Source organism: Stegostoma tigrinum, unplaced genomic scaffold, assembly GCF_030684315.1.
Source record: "Stegostoma tigrinum isolate sSteTig4 unplaced genomic scaffold, sSteTig4.hap1 scaffold_840, whole genome shotgun sequence".
Taxonomy (NCBI): domain Eukaryota; kingdom Metazoa; phylum Chordata; class Chondrichthyes; order Orectolobiformes; family Stegostomatidae; genus Stegostoma; species Stegostoma tigrinum.
Genome location: NW_026728791.1, coordinates 1 through 19,576, shown reverse-complemented (window position 1 = coordinate 19,576; position 19,576 = coordinate 1). Strand labels below are relative to the sequence as shown.

Below are 19,576 nucleotides of genomic sequence, written 5' to 3'. Positions count from 1 at the left end.
TATCCCTCAGGAGGTGAGGGAGAGGTGCCTCTTTGTTTAACTTTGAGGATCCTGTTCAATTGCCTGGTTTACATTTTCTGATTGGCTAACAAATGTAATCATATCAATCAAAATGTGCCCCAGTAGAGATTAGAGAATTTCACATAAGAATCTTAGCCAGCACCATGTTTTCATCTGAAGTATCAGTTTAGCCTGTTCTTCCCATACTGCTTCCAGCAGTAGCATTGACCCTTGTGGGGTATTAATACATTGTAGTGTTCGAGTGACATGAGGTAGAGAGGTTTGAGGCCCTGAAAAAAAAAGTTTATTTAAATTTTTAATCACTCGTAGGAGGGGGTGTTACTGACTGGCCAGCATAAATTGCCTGACACTGATTGCCCTCAAGAAAGTGGCAGTGGGCTGCTGTCTTCAACTGCTGAAATACATGTACTAAATATATGTACAATGAAGTACATTTACAGGGAGCACAGCTTGTGCAGAGACTTGTCTTCCCATGTAGTTCATTTTACACATTTATATTCCTCTTAGAATCTTGGTTATCCTAATTATCATATGACTACAGGCTACCAAGAACTGTTGCATTGTAATTTTGTGTGAAGCTAGACAAGTTTCTGGTCAACATACTCTGCAGAGATTGCATTCTCTTTTAGGCAAATCTGTTTCTTTGCATTGCACGCTCCATAATGAACATGCCTCTTTGTTTCAAAACGGTTCTACTTATATAAGTTTGTGCCCTACGTTAAAATGTTCAGTCCTATTTGTTATTTTAAACAGGTTTCCAGACTCAGTCTATCACAATCAATTCTCTAAGCTTGAAAACGTTTCTGCGTTTTGCACATTAGTAGTCCTGTTCTCCGGTGTAATTTTAAATGGATCTTGGTTGAGTGTTAGATATGTCTCAACGCCTTTCAATACCTGCAGCCGAGTGTCACTGCTTCTTTGTGACTGGCTGTTGATTTCTGTATTTGTATTTTTCTAATAGCGTAGTCAGTTGAGGGTGTCAGATGGTTAAAACAAAATCTATTTGTCGTATTGCCCACTCCTTGTTCTCTGCTTCTGCAATTCCTCATTCTCTCTCCTGCCTCTCTCTCCTGCCTCTCTCTCCTGCCTCACTCTCCTGCCACACTCTCCTGCCACACTCTCCTGCCACACTCTCCTGCCACACTCTCCTGCCACACTCTCCTGCCACACTCTCCTGCCACACTCTCCTGCCACACTCTCCTGCCACACTCTCCTGCCACACTCTCCTGCCACACTCTCCTGCCACACTCTCCTGCCACACTCTCCTGCCACACTCTCCTGCCACACTCTCCTGCCACACTCTCCTGCCACACTCTCCTGCCACACTCTCCTGCCACACTCTCCTGCCACACTCTCCTGCCACACTCTCCTGCCACACTCTCCTGCCACTCTCTCCTGCCTCTCTCTCCTGCCTCTCTCTCCTGCCTCTCTCTCCTGCCTCTCTCTCCTGCCTCTCTCTCCTGCCTCTCTCTCCTGCCTCTCTCTCCTGCCTCTCTCTCCTGCCTCTCTCTCCTGCCTCTCTCTCCTGCCTCTCTCTCCTGCCTCTCTCTCCTGCCTCTCTCTCCTGCCTCTCTCTCCTGCCTCTCTCTCCTGCCTCTCTCTCCTGCCTCTCTCTCCTGCCTCTCTCTCCTGCCTCTCTCTCCTGCCTCTCTCTCCTGCCTCTCTCTCCTGCCTCTCTCTCCTGCCTCTCTCTCCTGCCTCTCTCTCCTGCCTCTCTCTCCTGCCTCTCTCTCCTGCCTCTCTCTCCTGCCTCTCTCTCCTGCCTCTCTCTCCTGCCTCTCTCTCCTGCCTCTCTCTCCTGCCTCTCTCTCCTGCCTCTCTCTCCTGCCTCTCTCTCCTGCCTCTCTCTCCTGCCTCTCTCTCCTGCCTCTCTCTCCCCCCCCCCTCTCTCTTCCCCCCCCCTCTCTCTTCCCCCCCCCTCTCTCTTCCCCCCCCCCTCTCTCTTCCCCCCCCCTCTCTCTTCCCCCCCCCCCTCTCTCTTCCCCCCCCCCTCTCTCTTCCCCCCCCTCTCTCTTCCCCCCCCCCTCTCTCTTCCCCCCCCCCTCTCTCTTCCCCCCCCCCTCTCTCTTCCCCCCCCCTCTCTCTTCCCCCCCCCCTCTCTCTTCCCCCCCCCCTCTCTCTTCCCCCCCCCTCTCTCTTCCCCCCCCCTCTCTCTTCCCCCCCCCTCTCTCTTCCCCCCCCCTCTCTCTTCCCCCCCCCCTCTCTCTTCCCCCCCCCCTCTCTCTTCCCCCCCCCTCTCTCTTCCCCCCCCCCTCTCTCTTCCCCCCCCCCTCTCTCTTCCCCCCCCCTCTCTCTTCCCCCCCCCTCTCTCTTCCCCCCCCCCTCTCTCTTCCCCCCCCCTCTCTCTTCCCCCCCCCTCTCTCTTCCCTCCCCCCCCTCTCTCTTCCCTCCCCCCCCTCTCTCTTCCCCCCCCCCTCTCTCTTCCCCCCCCCTCTCTCTTCCCCCCCCCCTCTCTCTTTCCCCCCCCCTCTCTCTTCCCCCCCCCCCTCCCCTCCCTGTTCGCTTTCGCTCTTCTTCCTACCTTCCCTTATTCTCCCTGTCTTTACATTAGTATGTTTCTAAGATTTTTGCGTCATTAATTCAATGTTCTGATTCATCTGTTTGTCTTTGTTACTTTCTTCTCTGCAGTTCGAATGGTGGCAGTGGGAAAACTGTTCCAGCCCTGTGCCAGTGGTCAGAAGTGATGAATCATCCTGGCTTGGTCTGTTGTGTCCAGCAAACCACTGGAATTCCACTTGTCATCATGGTCAAACCAGACACCTTCCTCATCCAAGAGATCAAAACTCTACCAGCGAAAGCCAAGGTCAGACATTGTCGTCTTGTATGCTGACATTGGGCAATAAGATGCCCAAAGAAGTAAAGTTGAATTTGACCTTTGTATATGTATTGCCCATTATAGATTTTCTCTGAATTATTGTTTTATGGATATATTAATGTAACTTTCCCACAGCAAAATACTCAAGCCTCTCATGCGCTTTAGTGCAGATTATTTTCAAATTACTGCAGTGCAACATGTCAGCACTGGAATCGAATAATCCTGGGAGAAATTTACTATCTGACCTAGGAAAAAGGGACAAAATCACATATAATTCTTGCGCATTAAATGAAATTGTGAGGTTTAGCATCCAGTTCAGACAGTGCAACTCAGTGATTGCAATTTATTAAAATTCTGCTTCTGGCTTCAGATTCCCTTTATCTACATCCTTTGCCTTATTGACACTCAGAGCTGGTGATTCAAATAGATTGGCGGCAGCAGTTTCTGCTGTTCACACAGTCCTGAAGCAGGGGATCCTCAGGTGATGGGTCTTTAATTTGCTTTCCACAATCTTGAGTTATTTTTCTAAATTTAGCTGTTACAAAATAAAACAAATCCATATCAAGAAAAGAGACTTAACAATTTTGTTTTATTAGTACCAGCTTGGTCAAATAAGAGAAGCCACATTAAATGCTTGTGAAAATACTATAGGTAAGTTCTAAATCATTTGCAAGTCATAAGTACAGAAATAATAGTAATATTACAAAGAGATAACTCAAGGTATTACACCTTGGGGGGAAAAAAAAGTTCCTACATCCCTCTTTAAGCTCCAATGAAGGGTTGTCATCTGAGTTGTCAATTTGTTCTTTGAGTTTGCCCAATTGCTCACTTTATCTAGTGAATAGCTGAACCATATGGAAGAGATTTTTTTCAGTGATTAACTATAGTTTATTTCCTGAATCTTGAATTAGAGAGGGGAATAATCATCTCGGGTTCCTAATCCAGATTACTGATGGTCTTGGTTGAATGTTGTGAAGCATAGGATCATCTGATGAAGCAGTTTGTTAGGCCTCAGTCAAACTGACCAATAAATGTTGACAATTTAGCAGAAAGCAACTGGTGCTCAGGTTCACATTTCCCATCGAGACCTTGCATTTACAATGTCTCTTTCTTTACAGTACTTAGTTTGCTGGTATTTTACTGATGGTTCTTCATTACTTTGGATAGTTCCTGAAAAAGATTTCTGTTACTAACTTGCGAATTTATTGATGTGAAAGCAAACAGGAGATTGTGTAAGGAGAGAGGGGCAAAGTAGTCCATTTTGAAAGAGGAGACTCATTTTTGCAGATACTAAGTGACCTACTTTGCATTTTTCATTGTACTTTGGATACCTGGTGTTTGCTTTATTGATGTAAAGATCATTCAACAGCTGAGTATGTGAATATCACCATAAACCAAGGAGCTAATGCTCCCAACTGAATATTCGTGACAGATCTCGTAAGATGTTTGTGTGTCACTTTGGAAATGAATAAAGAGACTGAAAAAATTCTGAAGAGATTGCAGCTTTTAGAGAGTATGTTAAGGAAACTTCTCAATTCCCCTGGAAAGTGTAGTAGGGAAAGGTCTCAATTTACAATTTTCTAAATGGATGTAAGGAATCTGAGTAGGGTAACTTGTCAGGGGAGAAAATGAGAGAAGATTAAATTGAGTATTCTGCTTTAGAGTGGGCAGTCAGTTACACACATGCAGAATTCAACAATGGAGAGACTTGATAAGATGAAAGTAGATTAACAAGTAAATAGTCTCAGTAGGAGGCATTTAAGAACTTTGCTAGCTCCTACATTTAATGTTCTTATATGCTGTGTCATCACCCCCCCCACCTTGTATTTTAGATCCAGGATATGGTTGCAATTCGCCACACAGCCAGCAATGACCAGCAAAGAACCACTATGATACTCCTGTGTGAAGATGGCAGCCTGCGGATCTACATGGCAAATGTTGAGAACACTTCTTATTGGCTACAGCCTTCGCTGCAACCCAGCAGTGTAATCAGCATCTTGAAACCAGTACGCAAACGCAAGGCTGCAGCTGCCAGTAAGGTTTTATTCTCTAGGCAATTCTGTACTTGGGTAAAAGGAGAGAGAAGCAGTGAGCATATGTATGTGTATGTGAAATGTTGTGTTCTAGCTACATGGTTTTTGTACTTGAAGTGCAGAAGATGGTCCCCTCATTAGAACCTCTATTTCAGTTCCTCTGGGATAGAAGTCTGTAATCTTGTATAAAATATTTACTGCTGAGTTACCAAGCCCAGTGCAAAATAGATAAGCAGAACTGAGAAGTGGTGAATTAACCATGAGGTCAATTACTGCCTGTCTTACCTGAAGGTATTTCTGCTCCCTGTGTTCTGCCTCTGCCACATTCTCTCATCCAGTTATCATTATATGTTTTGAAAAAAGGCAAATGAAGCAATTTCTCTTCTAATCTTATTTCAAACTACTGGTGGTGCTGGACTTAAGCTCCAGATATAAATACTAAGATTTGGGATCTCCTTTCTTTGCAGTCCTGTATATTCTTGAGGTTGTTTGTGATAACATTATTGGGACTTTGAATTTTTGTACAATAGTGTACCAAATTTTATTGCCACCTGCTTGCTATTTTCTGTTTAAAATCAAGAGTGCCTGAAACGTATAGCAAGTCAATTCGTGACTAAAAGGCAGGGTCAGGTTAGTGTTAGAGTTGGGTCCTTTTAACTGGTTTTTGTTTTGACCAAACAGATGTATTCTACAAGATGTAGATGTGTGTTAAAGCTCTGCTGACAACATTAATCACTTGCAGTTAAATAGACACATCAGAAACTAGGTGTAGGCCATTTGGTCTTCTTAAGCTTGCTCTGCTATTCAGTATGAGCATGGCTGATCTTCAACTTGATAGCCCGTTTCCCACTTTCACCCCATATCTTTTTAATCCCTTTAGCCCCAAGAACTAAATCTAATTCCTTGGAAACATTCAATGTTTTGGCTGCAATTGCTTTCTGTAGCCGAGTGTTACACAGGCTCAGCTGTCTCCGGGAGTCTCCTCATCCTAGTTGTAAATCGCCAACCCCTTTCCTTTAAACAGTGACCCCTGGTTGAATCAACCTGGTCATCAGGTACATACTTTTTGCATTTAGCTTGTCTAATCCTGTTAGAAGTTTAGATATTTCTTTGAGATTGTCCACTCGTTCTTCTAAACTCCAGTGAATATAGTCCTAACTGATGCAAACTTTTCTTCCTCAGTCTTGCCATCCCAGGTATCAGTCAATTAATCTTTTATTACACTCACTCCTCCATAACAAGAACATCCATCCTCAAAGGAGACCAAAACAGCCCATACTGGTCTATGTATGGTCTCACTAATGTCCTGTACAGTTGCTGCAAGACATCCCTTCTGTACTTGAATCCTCTTGCTTTGAAGGCTAATGTAGCATTTGCCTCCTTCACCACCTATGTCCCTGCATGCTTGCTTTAAGCTAGTGACATACGAGGATACTTAGCTCCTGGTGCATCCTCCCCCTTTCCCAATATGCTGCCTTCCAGATAATTTGGCCCCTCTTTTTGCAACCAAAGTGGACAACTTCATATTTATCCAAATTATACTTCATCTGCCATGCATTAGCCCACTCTCTCAATCTTTACATTACACTTGAAGTATCTCTGCATTCTCACAGGTCATCCTCCCACCCAACTTTGTGTTGTCTGCAAACTTGAAGACATGATATTTAGTTCCCACATCTAAATCATTAATGTATATTGTGAATGTCTGGGTTCCAGTCACTGCTCCCTGCAATACTCCACCTGTGCCTTAATTTTACGTGCTAATTTTTTATGTGTGACCTTATCAAATGCCTTCTGAAAGTCTACATTAAGCCACTTCCACTCGCTCCCCTTATCAACTCTACTTATTGCATCTTCAGAAAATTATAATAGATTAATGGAGCACGATTTGTCTTTTTTGTAAATCCATGCTGACTCTGTCCAATCCAGTAACTGTTTTCCAAGTACTCTGCCTTTAAACCTTTTATAATGGACTCTAGCCTTAAACTGCCAATGTCAGGACTTTAATTTCCCTTTTTCTCATTACGTCCTTTTTAAATAGTGGGGTTACATTAGCATCTTACTTGGTACGTCCTTCAGTAGCATCTTGAATAACTATTGACAAATTTATTCTACAGCAACTCGCACCACCAGCCAAGTCACATTTCCAATTGATTTCTTTGAACACAACCAGCAGCTGACTGACATTGAGTTTGGAGGAAATGACTTACTACAGGTGTACAACATGCAACAAATTAAACATCGGCTGAATTCCACGGGCATGTATGTCGCCAGCACAAAGGTACGAGTCATAGAGCTGTACAGCACAGGAACAGACCCTTCAGTCCTCCTTGCCCATGCTGACCAGATATCATAAATTAATCTAATCCCATTTGGCCCATATGCCTCTGAACCCTTCCTATTCATGAACTCATCCAGATATCTTTTTAAATGTTGTAATTGTACCCACCTCTGCCTCTTCATCTGGCAGCTCGATCCACACAAGCACCATCTTCTGCACATAAGAGCTGCCTCTCAGGTCTCTCTTGAATTTATTCCCCTCTCATCTTAAAGTTTGATTTAATGCTATCCACAACTTCCTTTGTTAGGGATGATAAGGTCACCTTTCCCATTTTGTTTTAGCTAGAATAAGAAAATAATTTATTTTAATTCTGAGAGACATCCTCTTGTTTTTGACATCCCTATACTGGGAAAAAGATCTTTGCTATTCACCCAATCCATGCCCATCGTGAATTTATAAACTATAAGGTTCCATGTCAGCTTTCAACATTCCAGTGAAAATAGCCGCAGCCTTTTCAGCCTCGCCCTTTAGCTCAGACTCTCCAATCCCAGTAACATGCTTGCACATCTTTTCTGAACCCTTTCAAGTTTATCTTTCCAATGGCAGGGAGGCCAGAATTGAATACCGTATTCTGGTCAGGCCACTTCTAACGTCCAGTACAGCCGCAACATGACATCCAAACTTCTGCACTCTATGTATTTCCCAGTGAAGGCAAACATGCCAAACATCGTTTTCACACCCCCCCCCCCCCCCCCAACCCCCAGCCTACCTGCAACTCCACTTTCAAGTAATATGCACCGCCACTGCCCCCCCCCCCCCCCCGCAAAAAAACCAGGTCTCTTTTGTTCAACACCTGTTCCCAAAACCCTACCATTAACTGTCACAGCACTGCCCTGATTTGCCTTACCAAACTGCAGCACCTTGTATTTATCTAAATTAAACTCCATCTGCCACCTCAGTTCATTGGCCTATCTGATTGAGGTCCTGTTACACTCAAAGATAACCTTCTTCACTGTCCACTACACCACCAATTTTGGTATCACCTGTGAATTGCGAGATGTCATTTGTGGCACTTTAGTGGTTAGCACCAGTGCCTTTCAAAATAGTTTTTCTCCTTTTTGTTTTATTTGTTGACAAATCCTATCAAACATATCGCAGTTATGTTGTTAAAAGTTTGTAAACAGTGAATAATTGAATAACACGGTGCAGAAGTGAGCCAAGGCTTGTCATGACTGGGAAAGAGCTATCTAATTAGTTCCACTCTCCTTCTCTTTCTCCATTATCATGCAATTTTCTCTCTTTTCAAGTATGTCAGTTTCCTGCTGGAAATTATTGAATCTGCTTTCAATTTCCTCTCAAGTAGTACACCGCCAAAACAAAATAAGTTGTGTATTTGAAAATGAACTAAGTTCCAGCGTATCCCGGTACTTTGGAGTAACAAGATTCTAATTTAGTTTATTGCAGTTAATTTAAATGTGCTCAATCTAGGTTGAGATAAATTTTGTCATATTTGAAGGCATCCCTGCATATTTACACCGTCAGTTGTTAGTCTGCAGTGGTGGACCAGATGAAAGTCAGTATTGGGCAGTAGTAAAATAGTTTTGCATTTTATTGGATATATTTTGATTAGCATTCAGATTTTATTCCTGTTCTTTCATAGCCGGGTGGATTTACAGTGGAAGGTGTCAACAACAATGCCACTATGGTAATGACAGGGATGCGGATCCAGGTTGGTACACAGGCCATTGAGAGAGCACCATCCTATATTGAAATCTTTGGTCGCACAATGCAGTTGAACTTGACAAGAGCTCGTTGGTTTGATTATCCATTTACACGTGAAGAAGCACTGCAGGCTGATAAGAAGCTCACCATTTTTGGTAAGTGTAACCTGTCAATTGAAACACTGCAATCCAAGTTGATAAGATGTGTTCATGTAGATGTACGAGTCATTGTTTCCAATCTACGCTGATCAACAGTGCCTTATCCCGTACAGCCCAGGATTGTTGGTTTTTTTAATGATGATACCATGTAGTAGCATCACGGATGCTTTCTTAAGAACTTCTGTAGCAGCTGGGACTTGAACCCTAGCTGCCAGGCCCAGAAAATAAGGCCATTACCACTGCACCTCAGGAACTCTCTGTAGTTGGTATAAGCTTGTTTCACTTTTATTTTAATCCTAGTTCTTTTAATTGTGATTCAGATGAGATTGTGTGTAAGAAGTACTAGAATTTTATGCTTTTTGGGAGTAAGTGTATTGCTGTTCTCTTAAACCCCTGGCACTGTAGAGATTTAAAACTAAATCATCTTCACTTCTTATGTTTCGATTTGTTCAATTCAAGTTTCTGAAGTTGTGTCTTTATTTCCTTGGTCATTGCAGTTGGTGCATCAGTTGATCCCGCTGGAGTAACGATGGTAGATTCAATAAAAATCTATGGGAAGACAAAAGAGCAATTTGGCTGGCCCGATGAACCTCCAGAGGATTTCCCGTCAGCCTCTGTAAATAATGTTGCTGTTCCAAGTGTTAGCCAGAATAACAGCACAGGGGAGGTGGACTCAACCACTCCATCCTCCACCAGTGGTTCTGTCCTCGAGAGGTAAGCATGAGGCTGCAACTGCTTGACGTTATGTGAAGTGCTTAATAACTTCATGTTCTCAGTTGGTGAGGAACAAATGAAGAATGGCTTGCATAAAATTGATGACATTGTAAATTAGATTCCACTGAATATTAATGTTAAAATACATACCATTTTTGCACGGTTTAACTCCGATTGGAGAAAATTTGATTGGCAATCAAAGCAATAATTTAAATGAGGAATTGATTTTGTTTCTCTTGCAACATTTGTTCTGTGACCAAAGGCTGGGTATTGAGTTTTTTTTCCTTGCTGATCCATGTGTGTGGCTGTTGTGTGAAAGCTTTTCATTACAGCATGATCTCAGAATGTCCTGAGCTTGCAGTTCCTGTACTCATAGATGAATTCGTGTGTTTTTATGTTCCAAAAAAGAAGTTAATTTGGGAGGTAATCAGACACACAAAGATAATAATTTAATTCGCCAACTTTTCAATTTATTTTCCTCTGTCTTGTTGAGTATACTGAACATGTCAGTCCTAATCTCTGCTACGTACAATTCACTTGAATACTCTGTCCATTCCTTTGTGTATATTTTGGCAGTTGTTATTTATCAGAATATGTCACTTGTGTTGCACTGTTATTTTTTTCTTTCCCTTGATCACTTTTCAGCCATGTCTGTCCCATTCCTTCCCTTTTTGTTATGCCAACACCTTTATATTTGTTTCTTCCAGTTGATGATTTCTCATACAGAAAGTTACTCGGCAAAATTAGAGCACGTGGGCTTGGGATAATACAGATTGAGGATCCTGTCATTTTTTATTCATTCGTGGGTGTTGCTGACTGGTCAGAATTTTTTTTATGCCTGCTCCTGTTTGCCCTTGAAGGTGGTGGTGAGCTGCTGTCTTGAACTGCTGCGGTCCGAATACTGTGGGTTGACTCACAATGACATTAGGGAGGGAGTTCGAGATTCGTGATCCAGCGACAGTGGTTAGCAGACAGAAAACATAGTAAGAATGGGGTCATTCTCAGGATTACAGGTTGTTACTACTAATGGGCTGTAAGAATCAGTGCTGTGACTGTAATTGTTCACAATCTTGTTCTCAGTCTGTATAAATGCTTTGGATTTGGGCACCGAATGTAATCTTACCAAGTTTGCTGTTGGCAAGAAACTAGATGGGATGGATGCAAGCAGATTTAGAACAGGTACGTGAATAGACAAGCATGGAAAATTGAACATAATGCAATTAAATGTGAGATTATCCACTTCGGTAGAATCCAGCAGAAGTGTAGTATTACATAAATAGTGAGATGTTTGGAGCTCGGTAACTTTTTTTAATGAGTCACTCAAAGATAGCATGCAAGTGCAGCAAACAGTGACATAGGCACATGGTATGTTAGCCTTCATCGCAATGTGATTTGGATACAGAAATAAAGATGTCATGCTGGAATTGATAAGTGCTTTGGGGGTGAGGTTGTATCTGGTGTATTATGTGCGGTTTGATCCCCTTAGCTGAGGAAAGCTTTATTTCCATTAGAGAGATTGTATTGAAAGTTCACCAGACTGCTCCCAGGGATAGTGAATTTGTCTTATTTGAAGAAACTAGGTCTATGCTGTCTGCAGGGTTTCAAGGAATGAGGTGATCTCATTGGAATTTACAAAGTTCTTACAGGGCGTGATTGATAGATGTGAATTGAATGCTCCCCTTGTTTGGTGAGTCCAGATGCTGGGCCACAGTACCAGAATAAGGGGTAGAATAGGACTGAGATGAGGAGGAATTTCTTCACTGAGTGGTGACTGTTTGGCATCCCCTACCCAGAGGGTGTGAAAGACCATTCATTAATGTATTTAAGACAGAAATCAATGTATTTCTGGTTACTCATGACAAAAGACCATAAGCAGAAATGGGGGAAAATGATGTTGAAGTAGATGATCAGCCATGATCTGTTTGAGTGGTGGAACGCTTGTCAGACAAATGATATACCGATGATTTCCTATCTTTTGCAGCTCCTTGAAATCTTGTCAAAAGATGACTAGTTCCTGTGTGATTTAGAGATTTGTTCTGAATGCTTTCATGTGTATTCTGTTTGGATTTAAATTTGATTTATTAGTGGTACCATTTTTCTCTTTACCAAAGCCTCTGTGGCTGACCATACTTGCTATCATCACTGTATCAAAACAATCATGTCAGAAATGATCTTTGTCACCAAATCTCACTATCGTCTGCTGTTTTGATCCTTTGATGCAGCTCCTGGAGGAGGAGAAGGCCATTTGTTAAACCTTCAACTTTCCTCAAAACAACAAAAAAATCACACTCCATGGAACCCCACCCAGATTTCTCTACCATATATCCTTTCTTGGCGGCTGACCATTTGATAATCCTTTGTGATTTAAATCTCCACCTCCTGTTCTATTTTCCTTTTGTACTGCAGTCCTGTTCTTTTCACACAAACTCTCCTACTCTTACCGTTCATGATTTCCTGTGCCCTGTACTCAAAACAATGATGAGTCAAAAAAAATGCTATCTCCGACTGTTTTCTTATTGTTTTCCACCATACCCTGTTCTCACCCTCCGTTCCTTCTGCATTTGGCCCTTAGGGAAAAAAAATCTAATGAAAGTTACAGATGCACTTTCAAATTCCTGGCTGCCTAACCTGTATGCCTTCCATTTGCTGTGATATATCTGCATCTGCTATTTTGCTCATCCTCTTCCTCAGCTTGACCTTTTTACTGGCCTTGTGCCCAGAGAAATTTTGACTGCTTCATCAGGTTCGTAGCCCATGTGTCCCCCTCTTGGTTGTCATACTTTGAAAGGGTAGATTTGCACATACCTGGCACAATGCATCTCTCCATCTTTTTAGATCACATGAAGTTCAGTCAGACCTTAGTCACCTGCTGCCAAATTTTCCCAAAATTTCTGAATCATTGTGGACAGCAAAATTACCGATATTTTTATTATGACTGGCCAGCAAACAGGGGACTTTTTTTTTGGAGGGGGGTGGAAATGGGATCCTATTTTCACAAATAACATCCAAAAAATCATGGGGAATAGAGGGTGAAGTGAGAGGGCGGGGCTGAAGCTCAGCAGTATCAGTAGGGAAATGGCGTGGAGAATTTAATAGAACTAACAACTGATAAATCCCCGAGTAGTTCAGGAAGTGGCTATAGAACCTGTACGTGCATTGGTGGTCATCTTGCAAGAAACTGGAACAGTTTCTGTTGATTAGAGTGTAGTCAATGGAACTGTGCTATTTTAAAAAATGGAGGTAGAAAGAAAAGGGGAATTATAGACTTGTTAGCCTGAAGTCGGTAGTGGGCAAAGTGCTACAGTCCATTATGAAAGTTTAATGTCAGCGCACTTGGAAAGCAATGATAAAAACAGACAGAATAAGATGGATTAATGAAAGGGAAATCATACCTGACACATCTGCTGGAGTCTTATGAGCATCTAATAAGTAGAGTTGATAAGGGGAGCTAGCACATGTGGTTTATTTTCAGAACCTTATTTTGATAAGATTCCACATAACAAATTAGCACAAAATTAAAATGCATGAGATTGGGGCAGTGTACGGATATGGATTGAGAACTATTTCACTGATAGGAAATAGAGTCAAAATAAACAGGTATTTTTCTGAGTCGCAGGCAGTGACTAGTGAGGTACTGTGGGGATTGGTGTTTGGCTTCCACCTACCGACAAGTTTGCAGACAGCATAAAGCTGGGTGGGAGGGTGAATTGTAAGGATTCAGAGAGAACGGGATAAGTTGAGTGTTGTGGGAAGTTAAGGGAGAGATTGCTGTGATATTTGCATTGTTGACAGCTACTGGTGAGATGCCAGAAGACTGGAGATTGGCTAATATGCTTTTAGTTCATAAAGTCTGTAAGAGAATGGAAAAGCCAGGGAACTGTGTAGACTGATAATCCTTACATCAGTGGTGGGTAAGTTGTTGGAGGGGACTCTGAGGGACAGGATATACATGCTTTTGAAAAGGTAGGGACTGATTCTGGATAGTCTTTGTGCATGGAAAATCATGTATCACTAATTTGATTGAGTTTTATTTTTGAAGAGGTGACAAAGAAGATGTGAAAGAAGGGTGGTGTACTTTGTCTCCGTGGACTTCAGCAAGTATTTGGCAAGGTTCCGCATGGTCGACTGCTTAGTAAAGTTAGATCAGATGAGATCCATTGGATCTAGTCAATTGGATACAAATTGCTTGAGAGTAGGAAACAGAGGTTGGTGGTAGAGGGTTGCTTTTCAGACTGGAGGCCTGTGACATATAGAACATAGAACAGAGAACATTACAGCACAGTACAGGCCCTTCGGCCCTCGATGTTGTGCCGACCTGTCATAGCAATCTCAAGGCCATCTAACCTACACTATTCCACGTACGTCCATATGCTTATCCAATGACGACTTAAATGTGCCTAAAGTTGGCGAATCTACTACCGTTACAGGCAAAGCGTTGCGTTCCATTCCCTTACTACTCTGAGTAAAGAAACTACCTCTGACATTTGTCCTATATCTTTCGCCCCTCAATTTAAAGCTATGCCCCCTCGTGCGCGCCGTCACCATCCTAGGAAAAAGGCTCTGCCTATCCACCCTATCTAACCCTCTGATTATTTTATATGTTTCAATTAAGTCACCTTTCAACTTTCTTCTCTCTAATGTTGTGGGAAGTTAAGGGAGAGATTGCTGTGACATTTGCATTGTTGACCCCAGTCCCTCAGCCTTTCTTCGTAAGACCTTCCCTCCATACCAGGCAACATCCTAGTAAATCTCCTCTGCACCCTTTCCAAAGCTTCCACATCCTTCTTATAATGCGGTGACCAGAACTGTACATGATACTCCAAGTGCGGCCGCACCAGAGTTTCGTACAGCTTCACCATAACCTCTTGGTTCCAGAACTCGATCCCTCTATTAATAAAAGCGAAAACACTGTATACCTTTTTAACAGCCCTGTCAACCTGGGTGGCAACTTTCAAGGATCTGTGTACATGGACACAGAGATCTCTCTGCTCATGTACACTACTAAGAATCTTACCATTAGCCCTGTACTTTGCCTTCTGGTTACTCCTACCAAAGTGCATCACCTCACACTTGTCTGCATTAAACTCCATTTGCCACCTCTCAGCCCAGCTCTGCAGCTTATCTACGTCTCTCTGCAACCTACAGCATCCTTTGTCACTATCCACAACTCCACCGACCTTAGTGTCGTCTGCAAATTTACTAAGCCATCCTGCTACACCCTCAAAAATGACAAACAGCAGTGGACCCAACTCCGACCCTTGCGGTACATCACGAGTAACTGGTCTCCAGGATGAACATTTCCCATCAACTACCACCTCTGTCTTCTTTCAGCTAGCCAATTTCCGATCCAAACTGCTATATCTCCCACAATTCCATTCCTCCGCATGCCATAGGAATGGTGCTGAGTCCACTGCTTTTCATTATTCATATTCAATCATTTGTATAAATGTAGAATGTTATAGTTAGTAAGCTTGCGGAAGACACCAAAATTGGAGGTGTAGTTGACAATGAAGATGATTAACTCAGAGTACAACGTAACCTTGATCAGGTGGACCAGTAGGCTGAGGAATGACAGATGGAGTTTAATTTCGATAAATGTGAGATGTTGCATTTAGGTCAGGCAAACCAGGGCAGAACTTATACAATTAATGGTAGGGCCCTGGAATGTGTTGCCGACCAAAGAGATGTAGGGGTGCAGGTTCATAGTTCATAGTTCCTTGAAAGTGGAATTGCAGGTAGACAGGAGAGTGAAAAAGGCATTTGGTATGCCTGCAATCATTGGTCAGAACATTGAGTAAAAGAGTTGGGAGGTCATGTTGTGGCTGTACAGAACACTGGTGAGACCACTTTTGGAATACTATGTACAATTCTGGTCTCCCCAGTATTGGAAGGATGTTAAACTTGAGAGGGTGTAGAAAAGATTCACAAGGATGTTGCCGAGACTGGAGGGTTTCAGTTATAGGGAGAGGTTGAATAGGCTGGGGCTTTTCACTTTGAAGCTTCGGAGGGGTGACCTTTATAGAGGATTCTGAAATCGCAATCATGAGCGATTATGGATAGGGTGAATAGCCAAGGTTGCAGGGGTTCCTGAACAAGTGGGTACACGTTTAAGGTGAGGGGGGGAAAGATATAAAAAGGCCCTTGAGGAGTAACATTTTTCACACAGAGGGTAATGCATAAAATGAGCTGCCAGAGGAAGTGTTGGAGGTGGGTACAATGACAACATTTAAAAAGCATCTGGATGAGTAGATGAATAGGAAGGGTTTATGAGGGATAAGGGCCAAATGCTGGCAAATGGGACTAGGTCAGATTAGGACGTCAGGCATGCACAAGTTGAACTGAAGGGTCTGTTTCCATACTGTATGACTCCAGGTGGGTAAATACATTGTAGATAAAGTGTAATGTGAAGAAATGAGATTGTCCACTTCGGTAAGAAAAACAGGAAGGCAGATTTCTATCTGAATAGTGATAGATTGGGAAAAGGTAAGGTGCACTGAGACCTGTGTGCTCTTGTGCACCAGTTCCTGAAACTAATGGAGTTGCAGCAGGTGGTGAAGAAGGCACATGGCCCATTGACCTTCACAGCAAAAGGATTTGAGTACTTGAGCATGGATTCCTTGCTGCGATTGTGTGGGGTCCTGATGTCTAGTTTTGATCTCCTTATTTCAGGAATGATGGCTAAAAATGGAGTGAGCACAATGAAGGTTTACCAGACTGATTACTGCGATGTTGGAACTGATGTATGAAGAGAGATTCGACCAGTTAGGACTATATTTAGTGGTGTTTAGAATAATAAGGGGTTTATCTCATAGAAGCCTATAAAATTCTAACAGGACTAGACAAACTAGCAGGAATGATGTTGCCAAAGTCCAAATAGCCCAGAACCAGAACCATAGTCTCTATGGAGTAGGAAATTTATGACTGAGATGAGAAATTTTTCCACCCAGAGTGTGGTGAGCCTATGGAATTCTCTATCACAGAAAGCATTTCACAGCAAAACATTTGTTTTAAACAGGAAATTAGATATAGCTTTTATGCGTAGAGGGATCAATTGGTATGGGGAGAAAGCAGGAACACTCTGCTGAGTTGGATATCGGCTGTGATCATATTGAATGGCAAAGCAATCTTGAGCAGACAAATGGTTGACTCCTGCTCTTATTTTCTTTATTTCTATTGCCTTCAGTTCCTTGCACCTATTCCAATTACTACTTCACTTGCAGCTTCTGTTAGCCACCATTGTAAGTAATTCCTTTTTTTCCAGGTACTGTTCCTTTTCCAAGCCACCGTATCCTGCAAGAGAGTCACCTTCTTTGACCTTGCAAACTGCTGCCCCATTTTTAGACATCCCTTTCAGTTCTTAAACAAACTGTTGTCTTCAAAATCTGTGCCTAACTTTCCTGCAATTGTTTTTTGAATCTCAAGTCTTACTTCATAGCATCAGAATAGACAAATAAAAGTCACACATGACATGCTGTATGACTGAGATTATGATCTATTTGCTATCATTAATCTGTCTACATGTTTAACTGCTGACAAATCTCCTTTTAAAACTGTCCTCCAGTGACTTTGTACCACACCTATGCCCCAACCTGCCTTGGTTCAACTTTTACATATCCAATCATAGCTAAATTATCTCTAACAAAGACTTCACTTTGATCTTGCACTGTTTTCTCCATTATTGTCCTTGGAGCCATCACTGATTTCTCATCGGTGTGCTGTCCTGTAGCTACATCATCCTATCTCTCTTGACCTTTCCACTGCCTTTGTTACCAGACTGCTTGCCCAACATCCAGTCTGTTAAAGTTTTCTTCAACTAAAGAGCGATAACTCGAATTCTGGTTGGTAGATGCACCATAAATTCCGCATTTCTACTGTTGAATTTGTCCCCTTTCACCTCCACGAGTATGGTCAACTGAACTTCTTGTACTTTTTGATATTTGATTCAATGCTAAACTGAAGTTTCAGCCTCCTTCACAAAAAGCACCTCTACAGTACACCTTTGTCTGTGCCCAACTTAACTCATGTTTCCCTGGAACACTCTTCTTTTCTTTCAATTAATTCAGCCTTGGCCTACTTTTCATCCATCATTCTCGGTAAACTTAACTTCAACCAAAACTAATTCCTGTGTCATACTTTGCAATGAGTCCTCCCTATCGATTGTTTGACAATGCCTTAAACTTAATTGCCACAGTCAGTTTAAATCGCTGCCTGTTTTTTACCTTCTCTACCCCTGTTGTTGAACTTTGACATTTTGGCTGGATGCCACGGAATTCCGTCTCTAAACCCTCTGTCTCTTACCCTCTGATATCGTCCCTGTAAACTTCTGATTTTTTTTCCACCTCTTAGAATGTCATCCCTGGGTTAGATATCAAATTTGACACTATATGCCTCCAAGAAGAAAAAAAACAAGTATTTCAATGTTTAAGGCCCCATAGAAGTGCACATTTTTGGCCTGAACCGTAGAAAGAGATATGGGACTTCTTTCACCTAAGATCCGAAGAGTGACACAAATGAAATCATCTTTTAAATTGAATTTGGACTTGATGGTTCCTTTTCAAAGCTTTAAAAGCTCATTAAATTCTAAATGTTTAAAGAAAACTGTGACCAACCTGATACTTAAAACAAATTTAAGAATGTAAGTCTCAGAATAGCAAGTTCTGAAGTTGATGTCTTCTGTTTGTTGGCACTTTGAGGGCTGATTAGGCAGTTTAGGATTTAGCAAACTGACCATCAGTAACGTCTTTAAATATAGACTGCAGTAAGAGAAGAAGGAAGTGAGTGTAACCTAATAATTGCCAGTAGCACTGGTGGACTTAAATGGATATGTTTCCTGAGTGTTTTGAGCCTAAGCAGTGTTACTGTAATTGTTGTGAATGTTACAGATCTTCTCTGAATTGATACAAAAAGCTATGTATCAACTCTGCCCGCTCGAAATGGAAACGCCAGTGTGCTTTATAAAACCCCCTGTAGCTTTTCTATTGGGGAAATCACCACTGGGTCCTGCTCTTCCCGGTCTCCATTTTACAGACACGTGCGCACACCTTGAAAAGTGTGAATATGTTTTTGTACTTAATGAGTCCATTTCCACAATGATAAGCAGTGCACTGAGTGAAATCATAAATCAGCGTAAGAGGAGAACTGCAAAGTACCAGTTTCCAACAAGCATGCTGTCCTTCCTCTGTGATACCACTGTTGTGTGCAGATGACCAAGTATTTCACAGCAATTGCATTGCATGACTCCATCTCATCCTCTGTGTGCAGGTTTTGCATGCTTGGCTGCTCATCATCTTTGTTTCTCTTTCAAAGAAAAGTAAAATGATTGTTTATTTTATTTAAAGTTCTCACATGGTTTTCTTTTCTGTTGTTCCTGAAAGTTGTGAAACTGAATCCCTAAGCTCCTTAGACCGGTTAGTATCCCTCCTTTCTCTTTATCCTGTTCTCTTTTGTGTCTTTGTTTGTGACATCTCATTATTTAAACAGCAGTAACCATGCACATTATAGTCATTCGAACTTGACAGGATTTCAAAAAAATAGCTCTGAATCCAGGACACCTGTTTAAATTCGTAGATTTGTCTTCAGTCATGTCATGCATTTTGTACAGATTAACTTTGAATGTTTCATCATTGTGCCTGTGAACAATTGTATCTTACTGTCTGGTTGGATTCAGTGATGCCATCAGTTGGTTGTGCATGTTTAGATTTTAAAGCTATCAATATTTTGGCTCTTTTAACATTGGGGTTATGTTGACAAGTACCTTCACAGTAAATTGAGTAGTTGAACTTTAAACAATAACGACTACAGTAATTGTGTTTATATAGCACCTTTTTAAGTA

At 42.1% G+C, this 19,576-nt stretch overlaps 1 protein-coding gene across 1 annotated transcript; it reads left to right on the top strand.

Annotated features, from left to right (window-relative positions):
- Nucleotides 1-2,649: 2,649 nt before the first annotated feature.
- Nucleotides 2,650-19,151, top strand: LOC132209313 (E3 ubiquitin-protein ligase UBR4-like; the record flags this gene model as incomplete). The annotated part of the gene is made up of 6 exons (XM_059644448.1): nt 2,650-2,824; nt 4,669-4,870; nt 6,987-7,150; nt 8,811-9,027; nt 9,528-9,744; nt 19,119-19,151. Coding segments are annotated over 6 exons (1,008 nt in total), but the record flags the coding sequence as incomplete, so codon positions are not given.
- Nucleotides 19,152-19,576: the final 425 nt, after the last annotated feature.